Here is a 26,887-nt window from a genome sequence, read left to right on the forward strand (position 1 = left end):
ACTAGGGTTCCTACCTCAGTAGGTCTTCTGACTGACTGGAGATCTTTGACACACAATTAAACACCTCAAATCTGGAAAACTAGAATAATAGCCATCCCTACTGGACAAATGCAACACATTTGTGAGAATTAAATAATACATAAAGGCGCAGTAACCTGCATCATATTGGGCAAGTAGCTGTTTCATATTCTTCCTTTCCTTCCTTATCTTAATCCTAACAATGTAATTAGTGGGCCCAACCCTCAGCCTAGGAATAGGTTGCATTCTGAAATTTAATCTGTTGTTCTGATGTTCCAGACATTGAATATATTTCTTGGTGGAAACCATGGTGCACACAGATGGTTGTTATGTTCCTGGGTCAGTCCGCAAAAGCTTTGGTCCAGGGAAGTGATCTGTCATAAAAAGTATGCAAATAGTGTCATTGTACTAACCACTCTGCAAGGTTACACTTCTTCAGAGAATGAAATAAAAATTCAACTTGGAATGCTATGAAAACATTTTCTCTGACAGTGAAAAGACAATATTTAGTGAGGTGTTACTAGGTGCCAGACGCTATGTTAAGTGCATTAGATGAATTAAATCCTCTGATTTAGGTGGAATGGTCATCTTTATTTTATAGACAATAAAATTAAGACACAGAGCTAGGGGGAGGAGGAATGATTCAAATATAAACACTCTGGCTCTAGAACCAGTGCCATGAGCCTCCTCCCACTTCTTACCTGCTTGGGCAGTGGGAGCAGGAGTCCACTTACCTTCGCCTACTTGGTGTAGCTCCCAAGACCTGGGACAGAGGTTCCAGCCTACAAGGAAGAGGAGAGGAGAGAGTAAGAGGCTGGGCTGAAGCTCTATGCAGGGAGATGGTGGAAGCAATGGTAGGCAGGAAATTGTTGTACATGTTCTGGGGCATGTCAGCCTCAGCTGGCTTCCTGCCACCCTCTTGAAAGCCTTCTGAAAAGTCTAGAGGTTGATCTGCTGATTTCCTTCTCTATAAATTTCCCTCCTGCCTGGTGCCCCAGGCTCCTAACAAATGGGCCAGTTTCAGAGAAGCTCCCCATCTCATCCATCCCCACAGAAAGCATGGCTGTCATGAGAAATCTGAGAATTCTAGGAAATTTCAGAGCCAGTGGCAGTCAGAGGAGACCCATAACAGAAGGATGTTCACCCTTTCCTTCTTTCTCTTTAGGGTCCTTATATTCCTAATCTAGGTGTGTAGATGAGCTTAGGACAATCTTGAAACCTCATGAAATCCCACACTATGCTTCATGTGAATGTGCCTAAATGAGTTCTGGGTAGGAGGATCCTCCTAGGATTCATAGTCTCCTGAGTCCAGAACATGTAACTGCCTCTCCTTAGGAAAACAAAAGGTGCTGCTCAGGAGTGATAAGGCAGAGATGAAGGTACATAAAGGCTCAAGTAAGGTCTGGTTTGGTTTTGCTTTTGCATTTCATATAAGGTACTCAAAGTTGGCTAATTACTGAAACCTCCTCATAGGGTCAAAAGGGCTCTTTGGAGAGGGAAGTGTGAGACTGGAGGGTTTTATTTTTTTTTAAAGATTTTATTTATTTATTCATAAGAGAGAGGCAGAGACACAGGCAGAGGAGAAGCAGACTCAATGCAGGAGCCTGACAGGGGACTCGATCCTGGGACTCCAGGATCAGGCCCCGGGCTGAAAGTGGCTAAACCGCTGAGCCACCTGGGCTGCCCAAGACTGGGGGTTTTACATTGGACATGCTCCAAGGAGACTGGAGCTGGGAGAGAAAGAGGGAAGAATAACTAGGATTTTTCTCACCTCTTCTTTCTTGGGTCTTGGTGCCTGAAACTTGACCTTGAATGCATCCTGATGAACCACGTAAAGTCAGGAGGGTGATACCAGGATGGGTCAGGGAGAGTGGAGAGCTGGCTTGGCAGAAATGGGGATAGACATAGATCAAGCACATGTGGAGCTGTCTGCAAGTGTTTCCTCTGGATGCTCATTTTTATTTAGTGTCTGGATGAGTAGAAGTCAGTAACAAGCAGCGTGACATAGCCTATGACCTCCAGGCTACATGTGACAATTGCTTTCTGGTGGCTTCCTTGGCAATATTTCTCTCTCAGATTGAAAAAGGAGGCTCCTGACTATCTTCCTCTCTTTAGGCCCAGTCCGGGAGTATGAGCTACTGCTTCAGGTGTCCTATAGAGATTCCAAGGAGAAGAGAGACCTGAAGAATTTTCTGAAGCTTTTGAAGCCTCCATCATTATGGTTACATGCTCCAGTGAAGATTATTAGAGCAAAAGCCACTACACGTAAATCTGCCCTCTTGGGACTGGGAATGGAAGGGGGAAGGTGGGTAGTAGTCGGGTCAGGTTAGGTTATGCTATGGAGACAATCATCCCCACATTATCTGTGGTTTGAAAGAAGACATTTTTATTTCTTCTTCATGCTACCTCTTTATTGCAGGCTGGCAGCAGGGTTGTGTTTGGGTGGTCACTTGGAAATTCAGGCTAATGAATCAGACACTATCTCAGATGTACTCAGTTGGAGCCAAAAAGAAATAGAACACTCATTGGCAGTTGAATCCTCTAACTCAGAAGTGACACATATTAATTCCGCTTACCACTTATTGGCAAATACTGGTCTTGTGGCCCTATTAAACCTCAGGGGGCCAGGATATGTAATCCTACTATGTGCCTGGAAAAGAGCAAGAAGTAATTGATAGCACTAATGATCACAATGCTGGGTCTCAGAGACATTAAATGATTTGCCTAAAGCAGTAGTTCTCAAAGTGTGGTGCCCAGATTAGCAGCGGAACCAGTATCAGAGAGCTTAATGAAAATGTAAATCCTTGGCCCTGTCCCAGACTTACTGAATCAGAAACTTTGGAATGAGACTCTCCAGGTGATCCTGACACATGACAAAGTCTGGGAATCATTCCCTATCATAATATCACAAAGTTTGAGAATCATTCCCTATCAAATATCATAATGCATATTTCCCCAAAAATGTCTGGTGACTTTGTCCCATTTTTTTGGCCTATTATAAAGGAATACCTTTTGATGGGTGTTTTAGGTCAGTCAGTAGGGAATGAGCACACAGAATTGGCTGATGGAATTTTTCACCATGACTCTCAAGAAGAAAAAACTCTCTTGATGTTTAGCATCACCTGAGAATGGTGCTGGGTGGGTAGGAGGAACCTCCAACAAAATGGTGGTAAAGAACTTTTTAGAATTCTTAAATAGCTGTCAGGTTGACACCCTCTCTTCTGCTTCTCTTTCCCATTCTAAGGGCTATCTACAGGGCATCCGTGGGCATCCATCCTTCTTTTGGATGTCAGGCCCAGCCACTTGATTTTGTGTTTTTATTAGGTGTCTGTTATCAGGCTGAAAATCAATTGAATTAGACATGTATTTACCTTAAACATATTGCCATCCTACTTTCACCCTTCTAGCTCTTGGTGAGAAACACTTGGTTCAGATTCTAAGTCTAAGGGTGAGAGCTCAGGACTGGTCAGTTTATAAACCAGATCTCATGCAACCAAAAAAACCATGTCTGTTTTTCGTGCAGACTGTGGCAACCAGAATGGGAGTTTGCAGTGTGCCTGTGAGGACGGCTACACCTGGTTTCCTCCCTCATGCCTTGATCCCCAGAAATGCTACCTTCACACAGCTGGAGCACTCCAGAGCTGTCACTGTCATGTCAACAACCTCAGTCAGAGCACCAATTTCTGTGAGAGAACAAGTAAGCACATAAGGGTGCCAGGAGGAGAGTTCTGGGCTGGGGCCCCTCCCACCCAACCTGCACAGAGAGGGAACTCTAGTTCCTTGCCCATGTGTTAACTCTTAGTCTCCATGAGCAGAGCTATGGTTTGCAGGATTGTCAAAGGGCCATGACAACATAACCCACTAGGCTTAGCTGGACAGAGAGAGAGCTTTATAAGTGTAGAAAAAAGGGAAATGAGAGTCGATGTTTGGGCATCACTTTAACCTTATGGTCATCCAGCTCAGCTCTGCATTTCAACGATTTTATTGAGATTGAGGGGGATTCACAGGAATCCCAAGTAGGAGAACTGCTTGAGTACACAAAATTTTTTTCCTGCCTTCTTTTCATTTCTTTTGCCAACATCAATTTCCAGAAAAGGGAAGTCTAGAGGTGTGAGAGTAGGGAAGAACACATAGTGGTTATACTGAAATATATGTTCTAGGTGGCCAACAAATATATGTATTGAATGCATTACCAAAACAAAACAGAAGTTAAAAGTCTAGCCTAGGAAACCAGTGGAAGCTGGGGGACCTTTGTTGCCTTAGGGTTATGTTCAGTAGATGATGAAGTGAGCCAAATGATGTGGCCTCCAGGGCTTGAAGGACTTTGGAAAGTCTCCTCAGAGACTACTCCAGTTCTCCTGAAGCTCTGGATTTTGGTAGAGCTGTGCAAAGAGAGGGAGAACTCAAAAAAACCTAGCATTCCTGGGCATTCTTGGCTCCCCTTCCCAGGACCATGCCAATTCATGATGGCCACACATATTTATTAAACGCCATATTTATACCCAGATCTGAGGCGAATTCTGGGAGGACACAATGAAACATTTCTCTCTCTCTATGAATTAGCAGCCCAGTTGGGGAGGTGAGGCTGTAATCCAAGAAAGAAGACAATGTAATTTCTTCAACAAAGTTGAATGAAAGCCTACTTTTTGAAAGGTGGTCTATGTCTGATGCATCTTGAAGAGATACAGAGATGGATCAGACAGGGATTATACTCACAAGGCTCTTTCCCAAGTGGAGTGTGTTTATATAAATGTGAGAAATGCTCACAGATATGTTGGTACAAGAGGTTGTAAAGGGAGTATGAACAAAGTACTGTAGGAATTTAGAGGAGCAAAAGAATTTGCGTTTGGGGGATCTGGGGAGGCCTTGCAGAGGAGGTACATTTGACTAGGTCCTAAATGAAGGATAAACAGAGTTTGTCCATATGAAAATGAACAACAACCTGTCCCAGAACAGAAAAGCAATGGGAGAGTCAGCAAGTAGTGTTTTATAGTTTTTTCTTCTTAAAAAATTTTTCATAGACAGAATGTTTCAGCTCAATGCCTAGATGGACACACATTTTAGTGTTAACTGACTGCCTTTTGTAACCATAAGTGAGTGGCCACACATTTACGTATTTGTAAGGTTATCTTGATCACCAGCACCTTCTCGTTATATTTCAAATCCACAACTGAAAAGTCTAGTTTTGTGTCTGCTTCCTATATTATTTTAGGTGAACATTCATTACATTACAAGAAAAAATTGAAATGCTGCTGTTGAATAGGTGGGCTTCAAATGTACTTCTGTAATTTTATGCTGCAATAAATTCCACTGAGTGATTTTTATATCTATAAACCTCTTTTTATTTCCCATAGAGGTTTGGGGCACTTTCAAAATTAATGAAAGATTTACCAAAGACCTTTTGAGTTCATCTTCTCCTTCATACTCCAAATATGCGACTGGAATTGAAATTCAAGTAAGCGCTTTCTACTTACTACATAAGAAATTGTTGGCTAAACATAAGTTCAGATGTTTTCAATTTAGCGTGTTTATTTAATACATATTCTTAATTATTCATGTTCAATGAGTTATTACAGAGCAGTTAATCGCATTGCCCAGAACTGACGTATGTTGAACATTTTCTTTCTGGGAGATTTTTAACAATTGACTTCTTTCCATTTCTCTTGTGTTCATTTTTGCTAATTTATGTGAGTCATAGTCTACCAAGTCTTCTTGATTATTTTCTGTTTTATATTTGTCAAAAGAAAATTTCATGCTCCGGGCTCAATTGTCAGCATTTGGGATTCATTCCATAAAGAAGCCTCGCTTCTAAACAGAATTACTGAGCAAAATTCTGGACTATGTAATGAAGTCACCAAAAAACTGAATCAGTGTCTGTCTGCTTAGGATGATGGTTCAGATGTCATTTTCACTGAAGACAGACACAATTACTTGCCAGATAGAGTCAGTTTAAATGCATATGGAGATTTATGGCTTATTTTTGTGAAGGAGAAAACAGATTTTGGGTAAATTTGTATCATCTAGCACCCAATCCCCTATTTTCTAAGCAATTGGTTCTCCAATCTTTACTAGCAAACTCAAAAATAAATGATGTGTGTGTGTGTATGTGTGTGTGTGTGTACAATTCTCAACTGTCATTTGAACTCTATTTGTATAATATGCAACTGCCTCCTGTAGTATCTCCTTCATTTGCTCAATGGTTCTATTGGTTTACTTATTATCTGCGTGAGTTTTTTTTCTTAAATATCTTTCTTGTATGGGGTCAAAGATCAATATATTGCCCTTTTTTCTCCTTGTAAGCTTAAGGAGGCATTCAAAAGAATTCAAGATTTTGAGTCAGTTCGTGTCACCCAATTTCGGTAAGTACTCACAATGGCCTTGGAAGGACATCCCCAGAGGGGTGCCTGGGTAGCTCAGTTCGCTGAACTCCCACCTCTTGTTTTCAGTTCAGGTCATGATCTCAGGGTCATAAGATGGAGCCCTGTGTTGGGAATCTGAGCTCAGCAGGGAGTCTGCTTGAGATTCTCTCTCTCTCCCTCTGCCCTCCTCCTTTCACATGCTCTCTCTATATTTCTCTCTCTCTAAAATAAATAGATAAATCTTTAAAAAAGGACATCCCCAGAATTGTGCACCCATCCTGCAGAATGCCTAGTGCCACTCCCAAATGATCTAGACAGAAAACAGGGAAGAACCGGCCTTTCTAGTAGGATTCTCACTAAAACCAGACAAAAGTCTGTGATGCTTCTAAAAGTCAGAAGAGGAAACTTAAATATTGAATGGCATTCTCCAAGCTGTAGATCAGGAACTGGAACTGCAAACCCATTGTTACAGAACTTGGGATGAAACAGGAAATAATGGTATGAAAGGATGGGAAGGATGAGGGGTAAAGATGAGGTTTTAGGTTGCAGAAGGATGATTTCTCTCTGTTCACAAGCACAGAGGGGTATGATACAGTTATATAATTGGGAGCCATACGAGGAGACTTGGGTAAACCATTTTTGTGTAGATATCACCTATGCATAGCTCAAAACTGACTAGGTACTGTCTACAGCAAATAAAGAGATATTTAGTAAATTGTCCTTTTGTTTATGCTTTCATTCCAAAAATTAACTGGTTAGTTAGCCATGTGTACATTGATTACTACTAATAGTCTACTTGATAGAGGAAGGGGCTTAGAGGTCAGAGAGCTTGACTATATATATATTTTTTTCACAGTTAAAGAATAGCTATAGGAAATTTTCAACAGCATTGCTTTAAATATACTGTCCTAGATATTATCCTTCCAATTATCTTATGTTGTTACATAAAGGCCTATATGTATAATTTTCTTTAAAATTCAATGCTAGGAAAGATACTGCTTCTTTTTTCCTAATACCAAGTTCTATATATAATTATATTTTATATAATTATATAATTATATATATATTTATATATAATTATATATAATTATATTTTCTTTTCTGACTGCAGTTACTGAATGCATAGAAAAACTTGAAACAATCACAGTAATTTTTGTATTCAATATTCATATTTTTCTTTACCTTGGTCCTAGTTTTCCATTTATATTTATTTCTTTTTTATAAAATTTATTTATTAATGAGAGACACAGAGAAAGGCAGAGACATAGGCAGAGGGAGAAGCAGGCTCCCTGTGGGGAGTATGATGCAGGACTTGATCCCAGGACCCCAGGATCATGACCTGAGCCAAAGGCAGACACTCAACCACTGAGCCACCCAGGTGCCCTTCCATTTATATTTCTAACACATATTCCATTCCATATATTTTATAAGCTATCTCCTGTAATTTGTAGATAAAATCATAAAATAGGCATAAGTCAATAAAATACAATTATTTAGGTCTTATTGTTTATTTATATGATTTAAAGTAAATCTTAATCTCTTAATGTCTCAGTTTACTTCTCTGGTGAATGGGACTGTTAAAGCCTGTGGAATCTGACTTAACTTGATTAAATCAAATGAAATCATAGGCAGGAAAATATTTTGTAAACAATGTTTTGTTGATAGGAGAGCCATATCAATGCAAAGACACTGTGACTCTCACTACATAAAAGAGTGTTTGGATTTATTCAAACATTGTGAGTGTAGTTCAATGTAGTGATTAAGAATTTGATATTTGGAGCATGAGAGATTCTAATCCATCAGTTAATAATTAATAATTACCTGACCCAACTTCCTTTGGGACTCTAGCTCCCTTACCTATAAAATGGGGGACAATATAATGTTTACTTTATGGCATTATTGCAGGATTTAATATATATGATCTCACTTGTTTTCATGACCTCAAAACACAATGCATTATGCTGATGGTTTCTAAATGTATTACTTGAGCTTAGCCCTTCCCATGAAGTCCAAACCCAAATATCCAACTGCCTATTAACATCTCCATTGGACTTTCTAGTAGTCATGTCAAACATAATGTGTCCAAAACAGGGATCCTCCAACTTTTCTCCTCAAAACCTTTAAGCTACTTCTCCCACTGCTGTGTTCATCCCAGTTACAGTGACGCAAGTCTTCCAGTTGCACACACCCAAACTTGAAGTCATCCTTTGTAATCATTTTTTATTGAGGTATAATTTACATAGTGAGAGCTCAAGCCTTATGTGTACAGTTTCGTAAGCTTTGACAAATGCTTGTACCAGCCACCTTTTAAGGAGACAGAACATTTTCATCACCCCTGAAGTTACCTTGTACCTCCAGACAATTCCATGCCCACCCCTACCTCCCACCAGAAATCACCACTGCTCTTATTTCTATCATTGTAGGTTAGTTTTGTCTATTCCAGAACTTCATATAAAAGGAATCACCCAATGTGTAGTTTTAGTGTGTGTCTGGCTTCTTTCCGTCAGCATAATGTCTTTGAGAGTCATCCTTGTTTTTCTGAGTGCTGAGGGGTTCTTCCTTTTTTTTTTTTTTTAAGATCTATTTATTTATTTTAGAGAGAGAGGGAGAGAGAGTCTTAAGCAGACTGCATGCTGAGCATGGAGTATGTCTTGGGGCTCAATCTCACAACTCTGAGATTTTGACCTGAGCTGAAACCGAGTTGACACCTTACTGACTGAGCCACCCAGGTGCCCTTGGGGAGGGTTTCTTCCTTTTTATTTCCCAGTGCTATTCCATTGTATGAATACACTGCAATTTGTTTTTCCATCCCTTACAGTCATTCTTGACAGGATCCTTTCTCCATTCCTAGTATCCTTCGTGATTCCCATGGCTCAGTCTTCACGTGCAACCTGACCACTTCTCCCCACACACACTGGCCCCCTGATAGATCCTCCTGTTTCCCTGCTTGCCTCCCTTCAGCTCTTTCTATGCAGTGGCTCATTCTGAGCATGACACTGACTTTTACTAAAGAATAAAACCTTTTAATAAAAATACAATTCAAACTCTAAGGCCCTACCCAATCTGGCTTCTGGATACTTACCTAAAGTCATCTCCTACCATTTCTCTCTTGCTCATTGAAACTTAGCTATGCTAAAATTAATTAATTAATCAATTTTGTCTTGTAACTTGTTTTATTGAACTCAGTTTATTCCCCCTAGGATAATTGAAACCCACACTGAAGCCTTTCTGCATTGAGAAACAACTCCAGTTCTTGAGCTGGCAGATAGTCTTTCTATTTGTCTAATTGTCTAACTCATAGCATTTTCCTGCCTCAGGACCTTCACACATGCTGGCACCCTACATCAATGTTTTTTGTAACACTGGACTTTTCTTCTCATTGTTTGGGCCTCAACTTCAGAGACCCTCTGCATAGAAAAGCCTTTTTTGGCCAGCTTTATTTTAATGTGAGCCTCATTGAGGCACCCGTGTGGCACAGTAGGTTAAACAAACAGACCTTGGTTTCAGCTCAGGTTTTGATCTCATGGGTCATGATCTCATCGTGGTGAGATTGAGCCGCACATTGGGCTCTGTGTCAGAAAGGACTCTGCTGGAGATTCTCTCCCTCTGCCCTTCCTCTCAGTCATGCAGGCATGCTCTCTCTCAAAGAAATAAGTAAATATTTTTAAAAATTTTAAAGAAATAAAGTGGGCCTCATCTCCACCTACTATTCTTATCACTGCATTTATCTCTCATAACATTTAACTAAATTTATATATATATTATATACAATTGCATAATTACTTATATATGGTGGTTACTTGCTTCTTGTTTGTATTATCTTCTCTATTAGAATGTAAACTCTATGAAGGCAGGGACCAAATCTATTTGATGTGTTCCTATGGATCCAGTGATGTGCATACATGCAGCAGGCCCTGAGTGACTGACTAAATGAATCTCATTTTTCTTTCCACATAGTCCTTATAGAGATGGAAGAATCGTTGCTGGGTTTGAAGTTGTGAGTTCCAGCAGCACATCTGAGCTGCTGTCAGCCATTAAACAGGTGGCTAAGAAGGTGAAGGAAGGCCTTCACAAGCTGTTCCCACTAGAAGACAGCTCCTTCAGAGTATTTGCAAAAGGTAATACTGAATTCCCATCCCTGGCTTAGGTTATGGGAGTCCTCTAAGTAGCAACTCATTTGTGTCTTCAGGAAGTAGACTGGAAAGGTTTCTTTTTTTTTTTTTTTTTTTTTTTCTTTTTTTTTTTAAAGAGAGAGAGAGAGAGGCAGAGACATAGGCAGAGGGAGAAGCAGGCTCCATGCACCGGGAGCCCGACGTGGGACTCGATCCTGGGTCTCCAAGATCATGCCCTGGGCGAAAGGCAGGCACTAAACCGCTGCGCCACCCAGGGATCCTGGAAAGGTTTCTGATACAGAATTGTTCTAGGACTGACTTTTTTTTAAATTTTTATTTATTTATGATAGTCACAGAGAGAGAGAGAGAGACAGAGAGAGAGAGAGAGAGAGAGAGAGAGAGAGAGGCAGAGACATAAGCAGGCTCCATGCACCGGGAGCCCGATGTGGGATCCGATCTGGGGTCTCCAGGATCGTGCCCTGGGCCAAAGGCAGGCGCCAAACCACTGTGCCACCCAGGGATCCCCTAGGACTGACTTTTAGTAGACACAGGCAGCTGTTTTCCCCCCACCATAATGAAACTCAAGTCCAGCCACCTATTTCAGATCCTTGCTGACCAGAGATCTGATCTCCAGCTCACCAAGGGAAGACTACCTCTCTTTAGGCTCTAATGGACATGACTCAGCAATAGTCCACCAGTACACATGTTGAAAGAGCCCTGGAGGTGACATATTCCTAAACCATAATTCAAGGAACCAAAGAAAAAATGCATGTATCTAGATCTTTAACATGCACACATACATACTCACACACGACACCCCACTACTTTTCTTCAGATTTTTTTCCTTTTCCTTTTTTACATTCAATCTTAAACCTCTTATACCTGCATATGTGCCACTTTCAACAACATCATTCAACAATATTTACTAAGTGCCAAAGTGTCTAGGCACTTAAGACACAGTACTGGGAAAAACAAGTACACATCAGAGCCCTGGAGGATCGTCCATTCAGGGTTTCCTTCTCCTGGTCCCAATCACGGTAAGAATATACTATTAAGGGCCAGCTGCAAGAATAACTAGTGGCTGGCCACAATGTGAAAAGCTTTTAAAAAGGGTAAAAAGTAGAATGTGTCATCCTAAAATGGCAACCGCCCATCCTATAACCATATCATTACTGCTTTGTTCCATAGCTTCTTGAAGATTTTCTGATTTTCCAACACATCCTTATGGAATGAAACTCTTTTCTGAGAGTGATCATCCCTGTCTTATTTTCACCTGATGCTTACTAGTTTATAGCCCATTAAAAGCAAGATTTTTGGCACAGGTCAAACACCTAGAGGGAAAGAGGCTGGCCATGGGGAGGGCATCAGAAAGTAGAAAGAGTACTGATAGGGATGAAGCTGGGCATCAAGGACAAATTTCTATTCCTGAATTTTGTCTGGGTTTTGTCTCTGAACATATGACTTCGAATGCACTGATATATGCTTTGTATAGAGTGCCAGGCTATTTACACCTTTTTCCTTTTGGTTTCCATTTTTTTCCCAGCCCAGTGTAACAGCATTGTCTTTGGATTTGGGTCCAAGAATGATGAGCTTACTCTTCCCTGTAGCAGTGGCTATACTGGAAACATTACGGTCAGATGCCAGCCCTCTGGGTGGCAGGTCCTCAGGGAGATGTGTGTGCACTCTCAGCTGGAAGAATTGAAGAAGGTAAAGCATCTCTGTCTTGCATTTTGAGTTTCACAGTGGGTATCCCTCAGTGAGCATGGCTAGGTGAAGGTTAATATGTTAATTTGTCTCATTGGTCAGTGCACAGAAGTCAGGGGTGTTATCAGACCCTGGTAAATATAGGCAGTGTTGGCATGATTGGCAGGGTCTAGGTGGAAGCCAAGAGAGTTAGAAAAAGTCAGAGGTGATAGTCCTAGTTGGGAGGGTGCTACAGAGTAATGAATCAATGTTAAAATGGTCTATGATAGATGGTAAAACAGCAACTAAGCTGGTCTTAGAAGTTCAGAAAGCCTGGGAAACAAAGATCCAACTAAAGGTGTGAGTCAGAAGCTGCAAACTCAGTACAAGTAAAAATATACACATGTTAGAAATCTGGGCAGCCAGAGATGAACCATATGCAATGATAGAATGACAGTGGATCTTAAGGGTCATCTGGCTTATCAACCTATTATTATAGAAATGAAAGACTAACCAGTTAATGATCCCTCTGGCAGCCAAAGTGTTAAATTAGAAACATGGTCACTTGATTTCCAGTCCAGGACTGTGACCTCCACATGATGTTTTCTTAGGAGGGTTCAAGTTCTTAAGGAAAGGAAAATAAAAAGATGGAAGCAAATGATGAGGAATTAGAACTCAAGTCATGGAAAAGAAGTACTCCAAGACCAGTTCACAGATATTGTTTTGCAAATAGATGTCCATATTGAGCAGAACTTCTCTTCCAGCTAGAGATCCTTCTATTGCAGATGAAGTCAGAATGGTATTTCTCAAGGGACTATAGAAGGTTACTGCTTCCTTTCTGAGGTTTTTTCATCGGTAAACTGGGTGGGGAGAGGTCAGACCCGATGGCTTCTGGAGTCCATCCTTGCTCTTGCTTTCTTTGCCTCAGTTATGGACATGGACCATAGCTGGGACTAGTCCAATCCAGGGTGTGAGGGCAGGCAGATCCCAGGTGCTTTGAGCACAGAATACTACTTTGTATTTGAGTACAAATTCTCTGCTTTGAGCAGAGAATACTACTATCAGCTGAGAAAAGCAAAAAGGAAAACAGATGGTGAGGGGATGCCTGAATGGCACAGTTGGTTAAGTGTCCAACTCTTGATTTCAGCTCAGGCCATGATCTCAAGGTCTTGAGATCAAGCCCCCAGCATGCTCTGCACTGAGCGTGGAGCCTGCTTAAGATTCTCTTTCTCCCTCTCTCTCTGCCCAGTGCCCCCCTAACTCATGCTCACATTCTCTCTGTCTCTCAAAAAGGAAAACAGATGGGATCTTGTTCCTGGGTTGACTTGTTTTTAAGGGAAAGGAATATCCCTTTTTGGCTGCCTTCCAGGATAGCTCAGTATAGTGGAAGTAGAGAGGAACCTCAAGAAAGAAGCAAAACTCCAAACCCAAGACAAAGGGTAGTCAGATCTCCACATACGTCCCTCTATCTTCAAGGATTTCTCAGCATAGCATAGAGAGCATAACAGAATTTATACCAGTAGACCCTACCTTTCCACTTCCTAGCTGGGTACTGTTTGAAAAGTCACTGAATCTCACTGAATATCAGTTTCTGTATAATTAGGGTCATAGTTTATATGAAACACAAGCCTTTCATTGTTCTATAGAACTTAACCATTTTTATTCCTAGAATCTCAGTGTGATGGCAGGCCATGCCACCGAGACAGCTGTGTCATCCTTGGTGCGAAATCTTTCCGTCGTCATTCGGCAAAACCCATCAACCACAGCTGGCAATTTGGCTTCAGTAGTGTCAATTCTGGACAGCGTCTTGTCCCTATCACTGGCAAGCCATTTCAAGGTGTCCAATTCAACAATGGAGGTACAGTCTACCTGTGCTTATAGGACTCACTTTAGAGGCTCAGTCTCAGGAGGAATGACAAAAACCTGAGTTGAAGGTGCACCATTGAAAAAGAACAGAATCATGGAACAGTCATTGTGTGAGCCTTATTGCAGTCTCCACAATGTACAAAAAATTCATGGGATCAATTATATGAATTCAAAGCAAGAAGGGCCTATGTCTAGGCATGCTTAGAGGAAGGGGTGAGCATCTGCACTGTATGACACAGTATGACACTGTATGACACTATGTCATGCTGTATGACACGGTATAACACTGCGTGAGACAGGTGCCCGCTGTTTAATGTCTTTCTACCTGTCGTTCCTGTGGCTGAGAGCTCGGACTTTAGTAGTGCATATTTTAAGAAATCCCTCTTTTAAACAGGGAAATTCATGATTTAGTCGGGATATTTAAAAATTAGCTTAAACTGGGATCCCTGGGTGGCGCAGCGGTTTGGCGCCTGCCTTTGGCCCAGGGCGCGATCCTGGAGACCCGGGATCGAATCCCACATCAGGCTCCCGGCGCATGGAGCCTGCTTCTCCCTCTGCCTGTGTCTCTGCCTCTCTCTCTTTCTCTCTGTATGACTATCATAAATAAATAAAATTAAAAAAAAAAATTAAAAAAAAAATTAGCTTAAACTTTATTCATATAACACTTGCTTACTAAGAATTGCAAATAGGCAAAAAAAAAAAAATGATATGTAATCTGGTCACCCTAGAATAGCCACTGCTTGCATTTTAGGTATCATCTCAGTGCCTAGAAAATGAAAAGTAGCACAAACAGGAACTCAATAAAGATTTGTTAAATAAATGTCCTTCCAATCATTTTGGATGTATGCATTTTATATGGTAAACTATATAATATTTTACAAAATTGGATTGTAGAATTATAGCATTCATGATCACACCATGATACTTTAACCACATAAGGTGACATTATATCAGAGAAGACATTAAATATAAGTTAAAACTCCGTGAATCAAAGAAAAAATACTCAATTTTTTTTAAAGCCTGACTATGTGTTGTTTACAAGAAACCAACTAAAACAAAATGACACAGAAAGTCTAAAAAAAAAATATGAAGGGCACAAACAGGGACAGGCAAATAGAAACCATAAGAAGGCAGAGGTTCCAAGGGGCAGTAAAAGAAGCGCGCTATGGGACTTGGGGCCAGAAGCCACAGAGGGCTCGTTTAGAGTCAGACTCGGAGTGACGATGCCTGGGACAGAATGCCTGCAAACCAGAACCATCGGCCAGAGACAGGGTCCTGTTGGAGAAAGCAGCACCTTTCAAGGACTTGTTTGGTAAAGGAAACTTTTAAACTAAGACGGACCCTTAAAACCCACAAGGGTTTCATGCTTCCAGGTCACTTGTCCAGTGTTTAGGGATTTTTGCTTTATGTTCTCTTCTTTTGCTTTATAGTCTCTCCTATTAATTATCATATGCACACAACTTAAAACTTGAATGTTGACGACATGAATATAGAACTTCTGATGTCAGCAAAACAAATGTAACATTGGAAAGCAGTTTAAAACAATGTCCAATGTCTTGCTCTTTCAGCCTCAGCCCGAGCAGGAAGGCAGCCGTATTTGTCACCTCTGAGGAAGGAAATGGGCCCTGATGCAGCCCACGTCACAGGATTCTTTCTCAGCCATGCTGGCATCCCAATGTGCATACAAACGCTCTGGGGAGATCACTCTGGAACTTTCACAATTCCACTGACCCAAGTTTCTTAACCCAAAGTTTCCACTGTGCAGAGCAACTAAACTCATTTTCGCTGAGTTTGGATGTGGTCAACTGGGCTAACTCTCTGGGCAATAGTGATGCTTAATCCTGACGACTATCCCCTCCTAATCCTCTGACCTGCTTATTCAAAATACAAACTGACTTTCATCCTTGTATTTCAGGATGTCATCAGTATAGCTGACCACATCCTTAATTCAGCATCAGTAACCAACTGGACCGTGTTACTGCAGGAAGAACAGCAAGCCAGCTCGAGGTTTCTGAAGACACTAGAAAACATCAGTAGCCTCGTACCTCCAACAGCTCTGCCTCTGAATTTTTCTCGGGAATTTATTGACTGGAAAGGGATTCCGGTGTCTGCAAGCCAACTTAAGATGGGTTACAACTATCAGACGGAAATGTTCCCCCCAAATGCCTCCATTCCTGTCAAAGGCCATGTGTTGATTGGGTCAGACCAATTCCGGTGGTCTCTTCCAGAAACAATTATCAGCATGGCCTCGTTGACCCTGGGGAATATTCTATCCACTACCCAAAATGGAAATGCTCAGGTCAATGGGCCCATGATATCCACGGTTATCCAAAACTATTCCATAAATGAGATTTTCCTGACTTTTTCCAAGATAGAGTCAAATCTGAGCCAACCTCATTGTGTGTTTTGGGATTTCAGTCGTTTGCAGTGGAACAATGCGGGCTGCCACCTAGTGAACGAAACAGCAGACACGGTGATGTGCCGATGTACTCACCTGACCTCCTTCTCCATACTGATGTCACCCTTTGTCCCTCCTGCCGTCATCCCCGTGGTGAAATGGATCACCTTTGTGGGACTGGGCATCTCCATTGGAAGTCTCACCTTATGCCTAATCATTGAAGCTCTATTTTGGAAGCAGGTCAAGAAAAACCAAACCTCCTACACACGTCACGTTTGCATGGTGAATGTAGCCCTGTGCCTCCTGATTGCTGATGTTTGGTTTATTGTTGCTGCCACTGAAGTTTCCACCGTAAACCTTTCTGGAGTCTGCATAGCTGCAGTGTTCTTTATGCACTTTTTCTACCTCTCCTTGTTCTTTTGGATGCTCATGCTTGGCATCCTCCTGGCTTATCGGATCCTCCTTGTGTTCCATCACATGGCCATGCCTTTGATGATGGCTGTCGGGTTCTGCCTGGGGTATGGGTGCCCTCTCATCATATCTGTCATCACGATTGCAGTCACCCAGCCTAGCAATGCCTACAGAAGGAAAGACGCGTGTTGGCTTAACTGGTCTGATAGGAGCAAACCCTTACTGGCCTTTGCTGTTCCCGCACTGACTATTGTGGCTGTGAATTTGGCTGTGGTGCTATTAGTTCTCACGAAGCTCTGGAGGCCCACTGTTGGAGAAAGACCAGGTCAGGAAAACAAGGCCACTATTGTCCGCATGGGGAAGAGCCTCCTCATCCTGACCCCTCTGCTGGGGCTCACCTGGGGCTTTGGCATAGGAACAATAGTGGACAACCAGAATCTGGCTTGGCATGTTATTTTTGCATTATTCAATGCATTCCAGGTGAGAACAATAACTCTTTCTTTCTTTCTTTCTTTCTTTCTTTCTTTCTTTCTTTCTTTCTTTCTTTTGTAACTTCTTATATCATCAGGTGACTGGAATAATTATAGAGAACTGAGGTTTGTAATACCACTCTGGAGGCTATCTCATCTCTCTGCCTCCAGTGTGTAACCAACACTGCCTGGCAACAGTGAATAGAAAATAAACACATAAGCAACAGGATCCATATTTTCTAATAGTTATTCTCACACTAAAGCAGAATATTAGACTTCTTCAGGAATCCATCCCAGAATTTTAAACATTTGAGTTCATAGAGCTAATATTAATCCCTCTTGCTGCCAACTCAGTCCTCTTTCTCTTGGGCAGACATCTGCAAAAGCACACAGGTGAAGGGAAAGAAATCATGAGTGCTTGTTGACTCTGAATGGTGTCCAGTCTCTAGAACTTGACAGAGGAGGAGCTGGCAAACTGTAGCCAGCTCTGTTTTGTAAATAAAGTTTTATTGGAACACAGCCATGCCCATTTTTGTAGATATAGTCTGCGGCTGCTTTCTTTACACTGGCAACATTGAGCAGTTTCAACTGTATGACTTGCAAAGCCTAAAACATGTCCTATCTGGCTCTTTACAGAAAAAGTTTGCTTACATCTGCTGCAAAGCATGGGTTTTACATTCCACAATCAAAGAATGTTCAGAGACTTGTGGACGAAATAATCTTTAGGTTTCAATGAGTGTGGAAGGGAGCCTTTAACCCTGGTTGGATGAAAGTTTGCTGGTAACCTTTGCACAATGAATCAGGGAAGTGGTGACTAAACATTTGAGCTCTGGAATTAAATAGGTCTGGGCTCAAATATGTCATGTTATCAACTGTGACCTCTAAAAAAAATTACTTAATCTCTCAATTCTCTCATCAGTTAGAGAGGGATAATATAATTACCTAGATCATAAAGTAAATGTGAGGATTAAATGACATAATTTAGCTCTTAGTACATTGCTGGGAATGTAGGAAATGCTAATATGTTTTCTAAAAGCAACCAGTTCTCCACCTACATCAGTGCACCAGTGAACATTTCAGTGGTACCAGAAGGCAAACCCAGGGAGCATGGACCTAATGGAGGCAGATTTAGGGAGCCTTTGTGGAGGGCAAGCCCATGGTGATATGCTGTGTGAACAGACACCAACTGAGGGTGGTCTGACTATGAAGAGGACCTCAAGCTTCAATACAGCCTCTGCCAAGGGTTCCCTGAGGGCCGTATTTGATGCAGGTAGAACAACCCTATGCTTAGGGTTGGACCTCAGTGTCCACTGCTGCCATAGATTTACGTGCACTCAGTAAATGTTTATTTAATGCTGCTCTAAAGAAAGACTAAGATATAGAAGCATATGGAAATTATTTGGGGTTTAGGATGACACAAAGGGAAAAGAAAGCTCCCCATGCATTTAAAATCTTATGCACTCATTTATTTACTTATACATTCAACTGAAAACATTTTTCTGAGTGCTTTGTGTTGTGCCAGGTTTTGTGGAGGCAGCCTGTGTTCTTGCTTTCAAGAAGTGCACAGTCTAGTAGGGAGGCAGGTAAGAAAACAATGTTGGGTGATGGAATAGTATTACACAGGAATGCTTTCTTTTCTGGAGAAAAGCCCATGCATGTGATTTATTTCTTTTTCTTTTTTAAAGGGTTTTTTCATCTTATGTTTTGGAATGCTCTTGGACAGTAAGGTATTGTGCTCATTTCTCTCTTCATCTCTTTCTTCTTCTAATCCAGGGATCTAACTCTTCTTCAATTCTGGGCTCTTATTCACATATAAGAGATGAGACCATGGGTACTCTTGTAATCAAATTCTATAATTTTATAAAAGGCAAACTCAGTGAAAACACTCACTGCTGATAAGAAAACCATATAGAACGAATCACAGAATATAATATAAACATTATAGAAAAAAAGGGAAACTATTTTTACTTTTCATTTTGCTACTTTAATCAATGGTTTGGCAATCATTAAAGAGCAGAAGTGCTTTCTAGAGGGGTGAATTCCCTTTTGCTCCTTTATTAAATGTATGCATTTACATAAGATATGCTGAAAGATGCATCTACTTCTACATTTCTAGAGTTTTATATGGTAAATATTAAATAACCTTTAACATTAAATAAAATCTCTAATGAAGGATGATCAGTATAAGTAAAAGATAATAGAAAAGATATATGTAAACTTGTGTTATCATTTTTCCCACCCATTGAGCAATTCTGTTGAGAGAGGCAAGACAGTAACTTAAGCAATATAGACTTTTTAAGAAGATAAGAATTTTTTATAATTAGTACAATTGTAGAACATGCACAAAATCCCTGTTTATAAAGAAGCAATTTTCTGTCCTTGATTGGACTCAGTAATTCTCTTGATGGCACCATTCACAGGTTAGGAAACCCTTTACTTCAAAGATAAATTTCAATTCAGCAATTATTGCCTATTACTATTGTATAGGATCTGAATTATTCTGGCTTTTGGTACTGTTGTTCTTTGTTTAATCCTAGATTTATTTATAAGTAAAGCAAACAAATAAAAGAAATCTTTTCATCAGGTAGCCATACTTATGGTCTATTAAGTGCTTCCAGGAAATACCTCTGTCAAATAGCAATTCTAATCTATAGTTTTCTTCTGGATTTATGTATTATGATTGTATATGTGTCTCTGTTCAATATTTCTCTGTTGCCCTATAGCTGCGACAGTTGCTGTTCAACAAATTATCTCCTTTCAGCTCTTGGAAGCAAGCATCAAAGGTAATTATCTCCTGCTGCCGTAGGTCCAATGTGTGGAATTCCTGTTTTACTTCTCTCTGTGTGCAGTCCCACAGCAAACCCACTTTTGCAAAAGCTCTGGAGTTTCTGTCACCATTTTATTTCTGCTATCTGGCCTGGTGCTCAACATAGAGTCGCTACTCACAAAGTTGAGTGAGAAAATGAACAAGGGAACGACTGAATGAGAAGCCATGGAAAGTTACAAAGTGGGCAAATACTTTTGGACGGTTTCATTTGCTTAATCTGACTTGCCTTCCAACATCTAGAGTCCATGAGACCCTTTTCTCTACCTGGCTTTCTGCACCTCCTGAGTATCATTTTGGCTTCATGAAAGGAAAGGGCAAAATATTTTATATATATATATATATGTATATATATATATATATTTCAATTTGCCAACATTTAGTATAACACCCAGTGCTCATTCCATCAAGCGCCCTCCTTAGTGCCTGCCTGCCACCCAGTTACCCCATCCCTCCACCCACCTCCCCTTCTGCAGCCCTTTGTTTCCCAGAATTAGGAGTCTCTCATAGTTTGTATTTTTCTCTAATTTTTCCCCACTCAGTTTCCCTCCTTTCCCTACGGTCCCTTTCACTATTTCTTATATGCCACGTATGAGTGAAACCATATGATAATTGTCTTTTTCCAATTAACTTATTTCACTCAGCATAATATAAAGGGTGAAATCTTGATTATCTTCTTTATGTGAATTGTTCTCTGAGTTTTCTCACTTAAGTTGGTATAACTGACTCTGACCCTTGCAACTTGAGCTCTTAAATCTACAAACTGAGACATTTGTATGGAAACAAAGGATTCCTGTTTCATTCTTTGCCATGAAAGTGCAGTCCCTAGGAGAAGAGTATAGTTAACAACAAAAGCACTCATGTTCCTGTTTTGTATTTTTGAAGTTAATTTAGACTTTTGTTCTTCAGCAAAACACTGAAGGCCTTTCAGAAAGAGGTCTATGGCAGGGATTTCTGTGTCTGATAGAAGTCAGCTAACTTAAGTGCCTGAAAACCTACACAGGTGTTAGAGATTTTTACGAGGGGCAATATAATCTTTTGAAATAATAATTTTTAAAAAGTGAGGAAATTAACCTCTAACCTTAAACGTTTTCTCTGGGTCTGCATTTCCTAGTACCTGGCACTGCTGTGAATTAGGGAGCAGTGGTCCAATAGCCAGCAGATCTGCCTTGTATTTCTGACTCCGTAATCATTTGGCTGAGTGATTTTAGGAAAATCACATGGTACTGTTCGGTTTTAACTTTTTTCAACTGTTGACATTAACTGTTGGACTAGTTACTCAAAGCAAAAGTTCTCACTTTCCGTGATTTTGAGTTTCTGTCTTGAAGAATTAAAATCTCTTGAACCAGAGAATGTGAAATGAATAAATCACTATGCTTAAGGAAAGGAGATACAGCCCATGTGGCTGCAGTATAGAAAAACCTGTCAATAGAGTGAGAGAGGACACCCCCATACCGCCAAGTAAGAAGTCAGAATTTTTCTCATTTGAAAACCAAAGAGAGAAACACACCCCAAAGTAAATTAAAACAAGAACAAAAGTAAGGATGCCTGACAGTGTTTTCTCTCCCTGTTTCTAATGTAAAGTGTTGACGCTTTGCAGAACACAGCGGTGGTCATCGAGGTCTTGAGGAGCATTCAGGCTTTGTACTCCCTTTCCAACGTCATTTGTAAATCAGATGACAAAAAAATGGATTTTGTTTTCAGGTTAGGTGGCTCATTTGCTTGAAAATAAATGCATAGTTGGCAGAGGAGAAGATGGGTGTTTTAATTTTCTGAGGGAGTTTAGATGTAAAACAGGAACCCAGATTACAGCAATTGAGAACAGAGAAGGCGAGGACAAGTTACCTCAGTGGGAATGTTCCTGTCAAGAAACTCGTTGTGAGAGAAAAGAGAGTGAGGGTGGAGACCAGATGCAGACTCAGGACCAGCCGTGGTGGTAGAGCTGAGTCACGAGGGTATAAGCAAGTCCATATGCTGGGAGAGATGAGCCAGCAAAGCGAGGCTGAAGACAGATGGGGAGTGGAGGGGAATGACTGAGGGAAGAGGATTCCTGGGGGAAGGCGGATGGAGTGTGTAGTCTGAATATGCAGGGATCTGCCTCTTCCCTGGACACAGGAAGCATCAGTTTGATGCAGATGGACGATGGGTACAGATTGGGTCACCGTGTGAGAGAAGTCAGACCTGGATACCTTTTTGTGTTGTTTTATTTTTAAAGTAGGAGAAAAGGCTATCCACTAAGAGATGTTCAAGAAATGGATGGTAACATAGGAGTCTTAAAAGAGCAATGAAAACTTGGGTTATAGCTGAATGGAATGAAAGAAGCCAACAATGTTCTCAGCAAAGACCATCCCTCAAGACACCATCACACTGTGTGGACGGCCCCACAGTGTGGTTTTTCTCAAAATCCTCTTCCTGCTGGGGTCTCAAGGCTCCTTCTTGGCTCTTCCATTGTCACCCATCACTGAGAGACAGATACTGGGGACCCCTACAGATTCTCCCTCCAGGGAGAAGAGATTTATTTATTAATGGTTCCAGTGACCCAGGCCCTGTTATTTGATCAACAACTTAGCTTCATGTCTGAAGAGGCTGCTTTCCCCCAGATTGCGTAGAGTCCTGAATGTGTTATATAATCTAAGAATCCTTTCTCCAAATGGGGTAGGATGCAATTTTAAATGCAGTGATAACGACTATAGAATTTTTCTTTAAGGGTTACAGTATTATATGTTTACTCAGTCCTGACTTCTAGAAAATCAATTTTGCTTTGGATTTTTTTTGACATATCTCATTCCTCTCTCTATGATAATTTTTTTCCAGAGCTCAATGTGGGATAGCCATTTACATATTTCAGTGAAAATCAGGAGCTATCATTGAGCTGTCCACTGCATACAACAAGAACCTGTTTCTCACATCTTGATTTAGCTTCCTCATGACATGGACTGTGGCAGGAAACAGAAGCTTGTTTTTTTTTTTTTTTTTCAATATTCCTGGTGTCTAGCACACAGTAGTACTCAACAGGAGATATTAAATTAGTGAATAAATCAATTCATGGGTGGACAAAGACACAATGTATCTTAATACTTTTACCTTTCCCCATAAGTACATGCTTCTTATTTAAATATTTTATTTCCTTTAGATAATTCAGTTTTCAAAATTTTGAACTGTTTAGCCTCTGTTCCAGTTACTAAAAGATTATTCACAAAGAGATTTGAATACTAAGATGAGTGAGAATAAGGCAAAGTATTTATTTGAGACCATTTTTATAAAACTATTGTTTTATCTCCATGGTTTCCCCTTTTAGAGATAAATGTGTGAACCAAAGAAATATAAGCATGGACATCAAAAAGATAACATCTTCCTTAAAATTGCTTTCTAGTTTGCTGTTAAAAGTTGTGAGAATAAGCAGGAACACAAGATTCAGTTAGAAATACATTCTTAAGCATTTTAAAGGAGAAAAGTGTCCTAAAGGAGAAAGAGAAAGAAAGGAGTACTCTAATTTCTTGAAAAAAGAATGGTGCCCCACATCAGTGGAGTACTAATAAAAGGATTGCTAATAACATTAAGATGTCAAGAAATATAGAGCATGACTAAAATAATACTATTGATGTCAGAATGACTTGTTTTTCTTTGTGCAGCAAGACTCATCAGATGTATCTGCCAAACCCAAATTCCCAAAGCCTTTCAACCCATTGCAGAACAAAGGTGAGTTAACAATAAGTCAAAGGTTAACAAAAGGTAGATGAAAGAATGTGAATATATCATATGAGGAAAATTGAAGGGGTACTTTTAAAAACCTCATGAGAAATAGGGGAGTATCTGCTGGTCCTGTGTCTGGGGTTCATCAGGATGGTACACGGGGCTGATAGAACATTGTCAGGGAGTTGATGCTCATGGAGACCACTAGTGTCCCTTTTAATTTCATCACAAATCACAGCCATTTCCTCACTTAGACATTCTATAAATGGTGATATTGATCATTGTGGTCACGGGGTACAAAATGTGATTAGACAAACACCAATTGTATCCTTCCTGAAGTTCGAATCAACCTTGTTCCAGCCACTGAGCAGTAGGCCTGGGCCATGTATTTGTGCCCCATTAGACATACCCTCCTCCCTAAAATATTCCCTCATAGGGAGAAGCCACCACTTGCTGTGGGTGAGGAAGCACTGTCCCCTCCACCTGTGACATGCATTGTTTTTATGCTCATTATTAGCTGTTGCTAAAATCAGTGATATTCAGTGCCTGGAGGACTGCTATGTAAGCATTGCAAATAATCCGCCGTATGCCTGGAGGAGAAGAGTGGAACTGGGGCTGAGGAAGAGACATTGCATTGCAAGTTAACCTGAAGTCATCTTTAGGTGCCTGAGTTCCATTTCATGTTAAATTATGTTACTATCTTTATGAAAGCAGGGAAATAGGCTGCTCATTTTAGGTTCCAAGCAACGTTATTTGACTTCCAAAATAAATTCAAGTGTCTGAACTCACAAAGGTACTTCCCTCCCAAAATGTTCAACATGCTCACCCAGAAGCCTTGGGTCCCCTTGTCACTGTCACCGACCAGCCTGAGTGCTTTTGACAAATCTCTTAACCTTTTTGGACATTTGTCCCTCATTAGTAAAATGAAAAACGAAGAGATCACGAAGTTTTCTTCTAGCAACAACATTTTATGATCTCTTATGTCATTTCCCAGCCCTATCTGAGAGATGTGGTGCTTCTTTTCTCGAATGAGAGAGGTCTGACAAATACAAGTCTCTGGCATTAATGAAATGCTGTCAGTCAAACAATTGCATTCTGTATCTTTCCCTACCATCTTCCCGGACCTGGCCAGAGTTGTAAGGAATTGCATAGGCTTCTTTTCATTTTGGTCTCATGCTTGATTCTGACATAGCAACAATAACTCTCATCCTCTCTTTCCTCTCTTAGGCATTTATGTACTTTCTCATACTGGAGAATCCTCAAATGACATCATGCTAACTCAGTTTTTATCAACTGAATAAGGCTGCGAACCATAAAATCAAGGAAAATTTTTTGGTGCAACTTGACATTTAGAGCTAAATGTCAGTGAAAAAATTAGCTTAATCTTAAATGGAATTTTCTGATTTAGAAGTCTTGGAATAAAATAAAAAGGTTTCAGCAGCTTCATCACGGCTCATTGTATCTTCAGTTAAATGGAACCATTTATTTCCATGTGGTTTGATTCAAAGAAGTTGCTTCATAAATGTAGAAAAGTGGGTTTTATTGGAAATTGCGTCAGTGGTACCAGCTTTTCATTGCCGTGAACTATGATTTCCTTTCTCATGAAATAACATTATTCTCATGGAATTTCCAGTTATCTGAATTGGAGTAAGAAAACTTCATGAAATCACCTTAGATAAATTGATGGACCATGCATGCTTTCTATAAAAAAATCATCGGTGCAAATTTCCTAGGGAAAAGGTATTTGCTTCCCAAATTTTTTCTTTTTTTTTCCCTGAATTTTTTCACTTGAATTATATGTTTATTTTTTCTTTTTAGGTTCAGTCACTTAATTTTGAAATTTAATCAGAAATAAAATGAAAAATTCCATTACAGACAGTTTTGTAGCCATTAGTTGGGAAGTATAATAATATGATTTCGTAGGTAATGCAGTCTTTTTCAGTCTACAGGATGCTTTCATCTGGTCCCCAGGCCAGTTAAGTGAGGTGTCCAGGCTGATCTAGAGCAGAGATGAGGTAACAGATGTTCAGAGAGGTGGAGTGACTGTGGAGATTGGGAAGCCAGGAAAGGGGTACTAAGGACTTTTAGGACTTTGGATTCCTAGTCCAGTTCTACAGCCTATAACAGCCTTTGGAAATCATCTGTGACCCTAACAACATTTATAAGGTCAGATATGAGATTCATTACTCCCAGAATTCTCTCTGTGTAGGAGGCAAATTGAAAGAGATTTTGGTTGTCACCTTTCAAGGAGATACCCTAACACATCCTGGTTTTCCCTGATAATCATTGTAAGTACTTTTGGAATTCTTTGCATGTATAGCCAGGGCCACTTTTAGATGAGATACAGAACAGCAGGTGGATAGACACCACATAAAGCAGTATTCCCTTCCCATACTTTGACCTTTTGGGCTCACCTGAGTTTCAACTCTGACTACTGGGCTCAGGACTTAGCCCTCTGATTTATCCTTGCTTCCAGAAATCTTAGAAATGCTTGAAATCTGTACAGGTAGTTTTTAAAGCAAGTGTCCACTATTCTTTATGCTTTGCTTATATTAACTCATTTAATATTTATAATAAGCTTGTGAATAGGGAATATTACTGTCCCGTTTTACAGCTGCAGAAAGAAAGGCACAAAGAGGCTAAATAATGTGAGGAGGGCAACATGGATGGTGAATGGCAATGCCAAGATCGTAGTTGTGGATGTTGAATTATAATAGGTAAGGGGTTATATAAATTAGACTATAAGGGCAGCCCCCGTGGCGCAGCGGTTTAGTGCCGCCTGAAGCCTGGGGTGTGATCCTGGAGACCCGGGATCAAGTCCCGCATCGGGGTCCCTGCCTGGAGCCTGCTTCTCTTTCTGCCTCTCTCTCTCTCTCTGTGTGTGTCTCTATGAATAAATAAGTAAAATCTTTAAAAAATAAAATAAATTAGACTATAAGAAAATGGCATTGTTTATGTAATTGTAATTATAATCTTACACCTTTTGGTCTGTAGAATCCTCTAGTAGTCTTGCATGATCTAGTTATTATTTTACACATAACCATGATGTCCTG

General features: G+C 40.4%; 1 protein-coding gene across 8 annotated transcripts in view; it reads left to right on the forward strand.

The window, feature by feature from the left end:
* Positions 1 to 25,280, forward strand: part of ADGRF1 (adhesion G protein-coupled receptor F1) — a 76,930-nt gene extending 51,650 nt beyond the window's left edge. For 7 of the 8 annotated variants that reach the window (XM_041773066.1, XM_041773074.1, XM_041773033.1 and 4 more), the window contains 12 exons: positions 2,134 to 2,283; positions 3,542 to 3,715; positions 5,373 to 5,473; positions 6,319 to 6,377; positions 10,335 to 10,495; positions 12,033 to 12,196; positions 13,842 to 14,030; positions 15,954 to 17,327; positions 19,003 to 19,044; positions 20,041 to 20,100; positions 23,774 to 23,840; positions 25,062 to 25,280. In XM_041773066.1, coding sequence (XP_041629000.1) covers positions 2,134 to 2,283; positions 3,542 to 3,715; positions 5,373 to 5,473; positions 6,319 to 6,377; positions 10,335 to 10,495; positions 12,033 to 12,196; positions 13,842 to 14,030; positions 15,954 to 17,327; positions 19,003 to 19,044; positions 20,041 to 20,100; positions 23,774 to 23,840; positions 25,062 to 25,135 — 2,615 coding nt within the window. In that variant the 3' untranslated portion in view covers positions 25,136 to 25,280. The remainder of the gene's footprint in view (positions 1 to 2,133; positions 2,284 to 3,541; positions 3,716 to 5,372; positions 5,474 to 6,318; positions 6,378 to 10,334; positions 10,496 to 12,032; positions 12,197 to 13,841; positions 14,031 to 15,953; positions 17,328 to 19,002; positions 19,045 to 20,040; positions 20,101 to 23,773; positions 23,841 to 25,061) is intronic. The other variant, XM_041773061.1, reaches the window with a different exon arrangement.
* The last annotated feature ends 1,607 nt before the right edge of the window (positions 25,281 to 26,887 follow it).

This window comes from Vulpes lagopus, chromosome 1 (genome assembly GCF_018345385.1).
Source record: "Vulpes lagopus strain Blue_001 chromosome 1, ASM1834538v1, whole genome shotgun sequence".
NCBI classification, from domain to species: Eukaryota; Metazoa; Chordata; class Mammalia; order Carnivora; family Canidae; genus Vulpes; species Vulpes lagopus.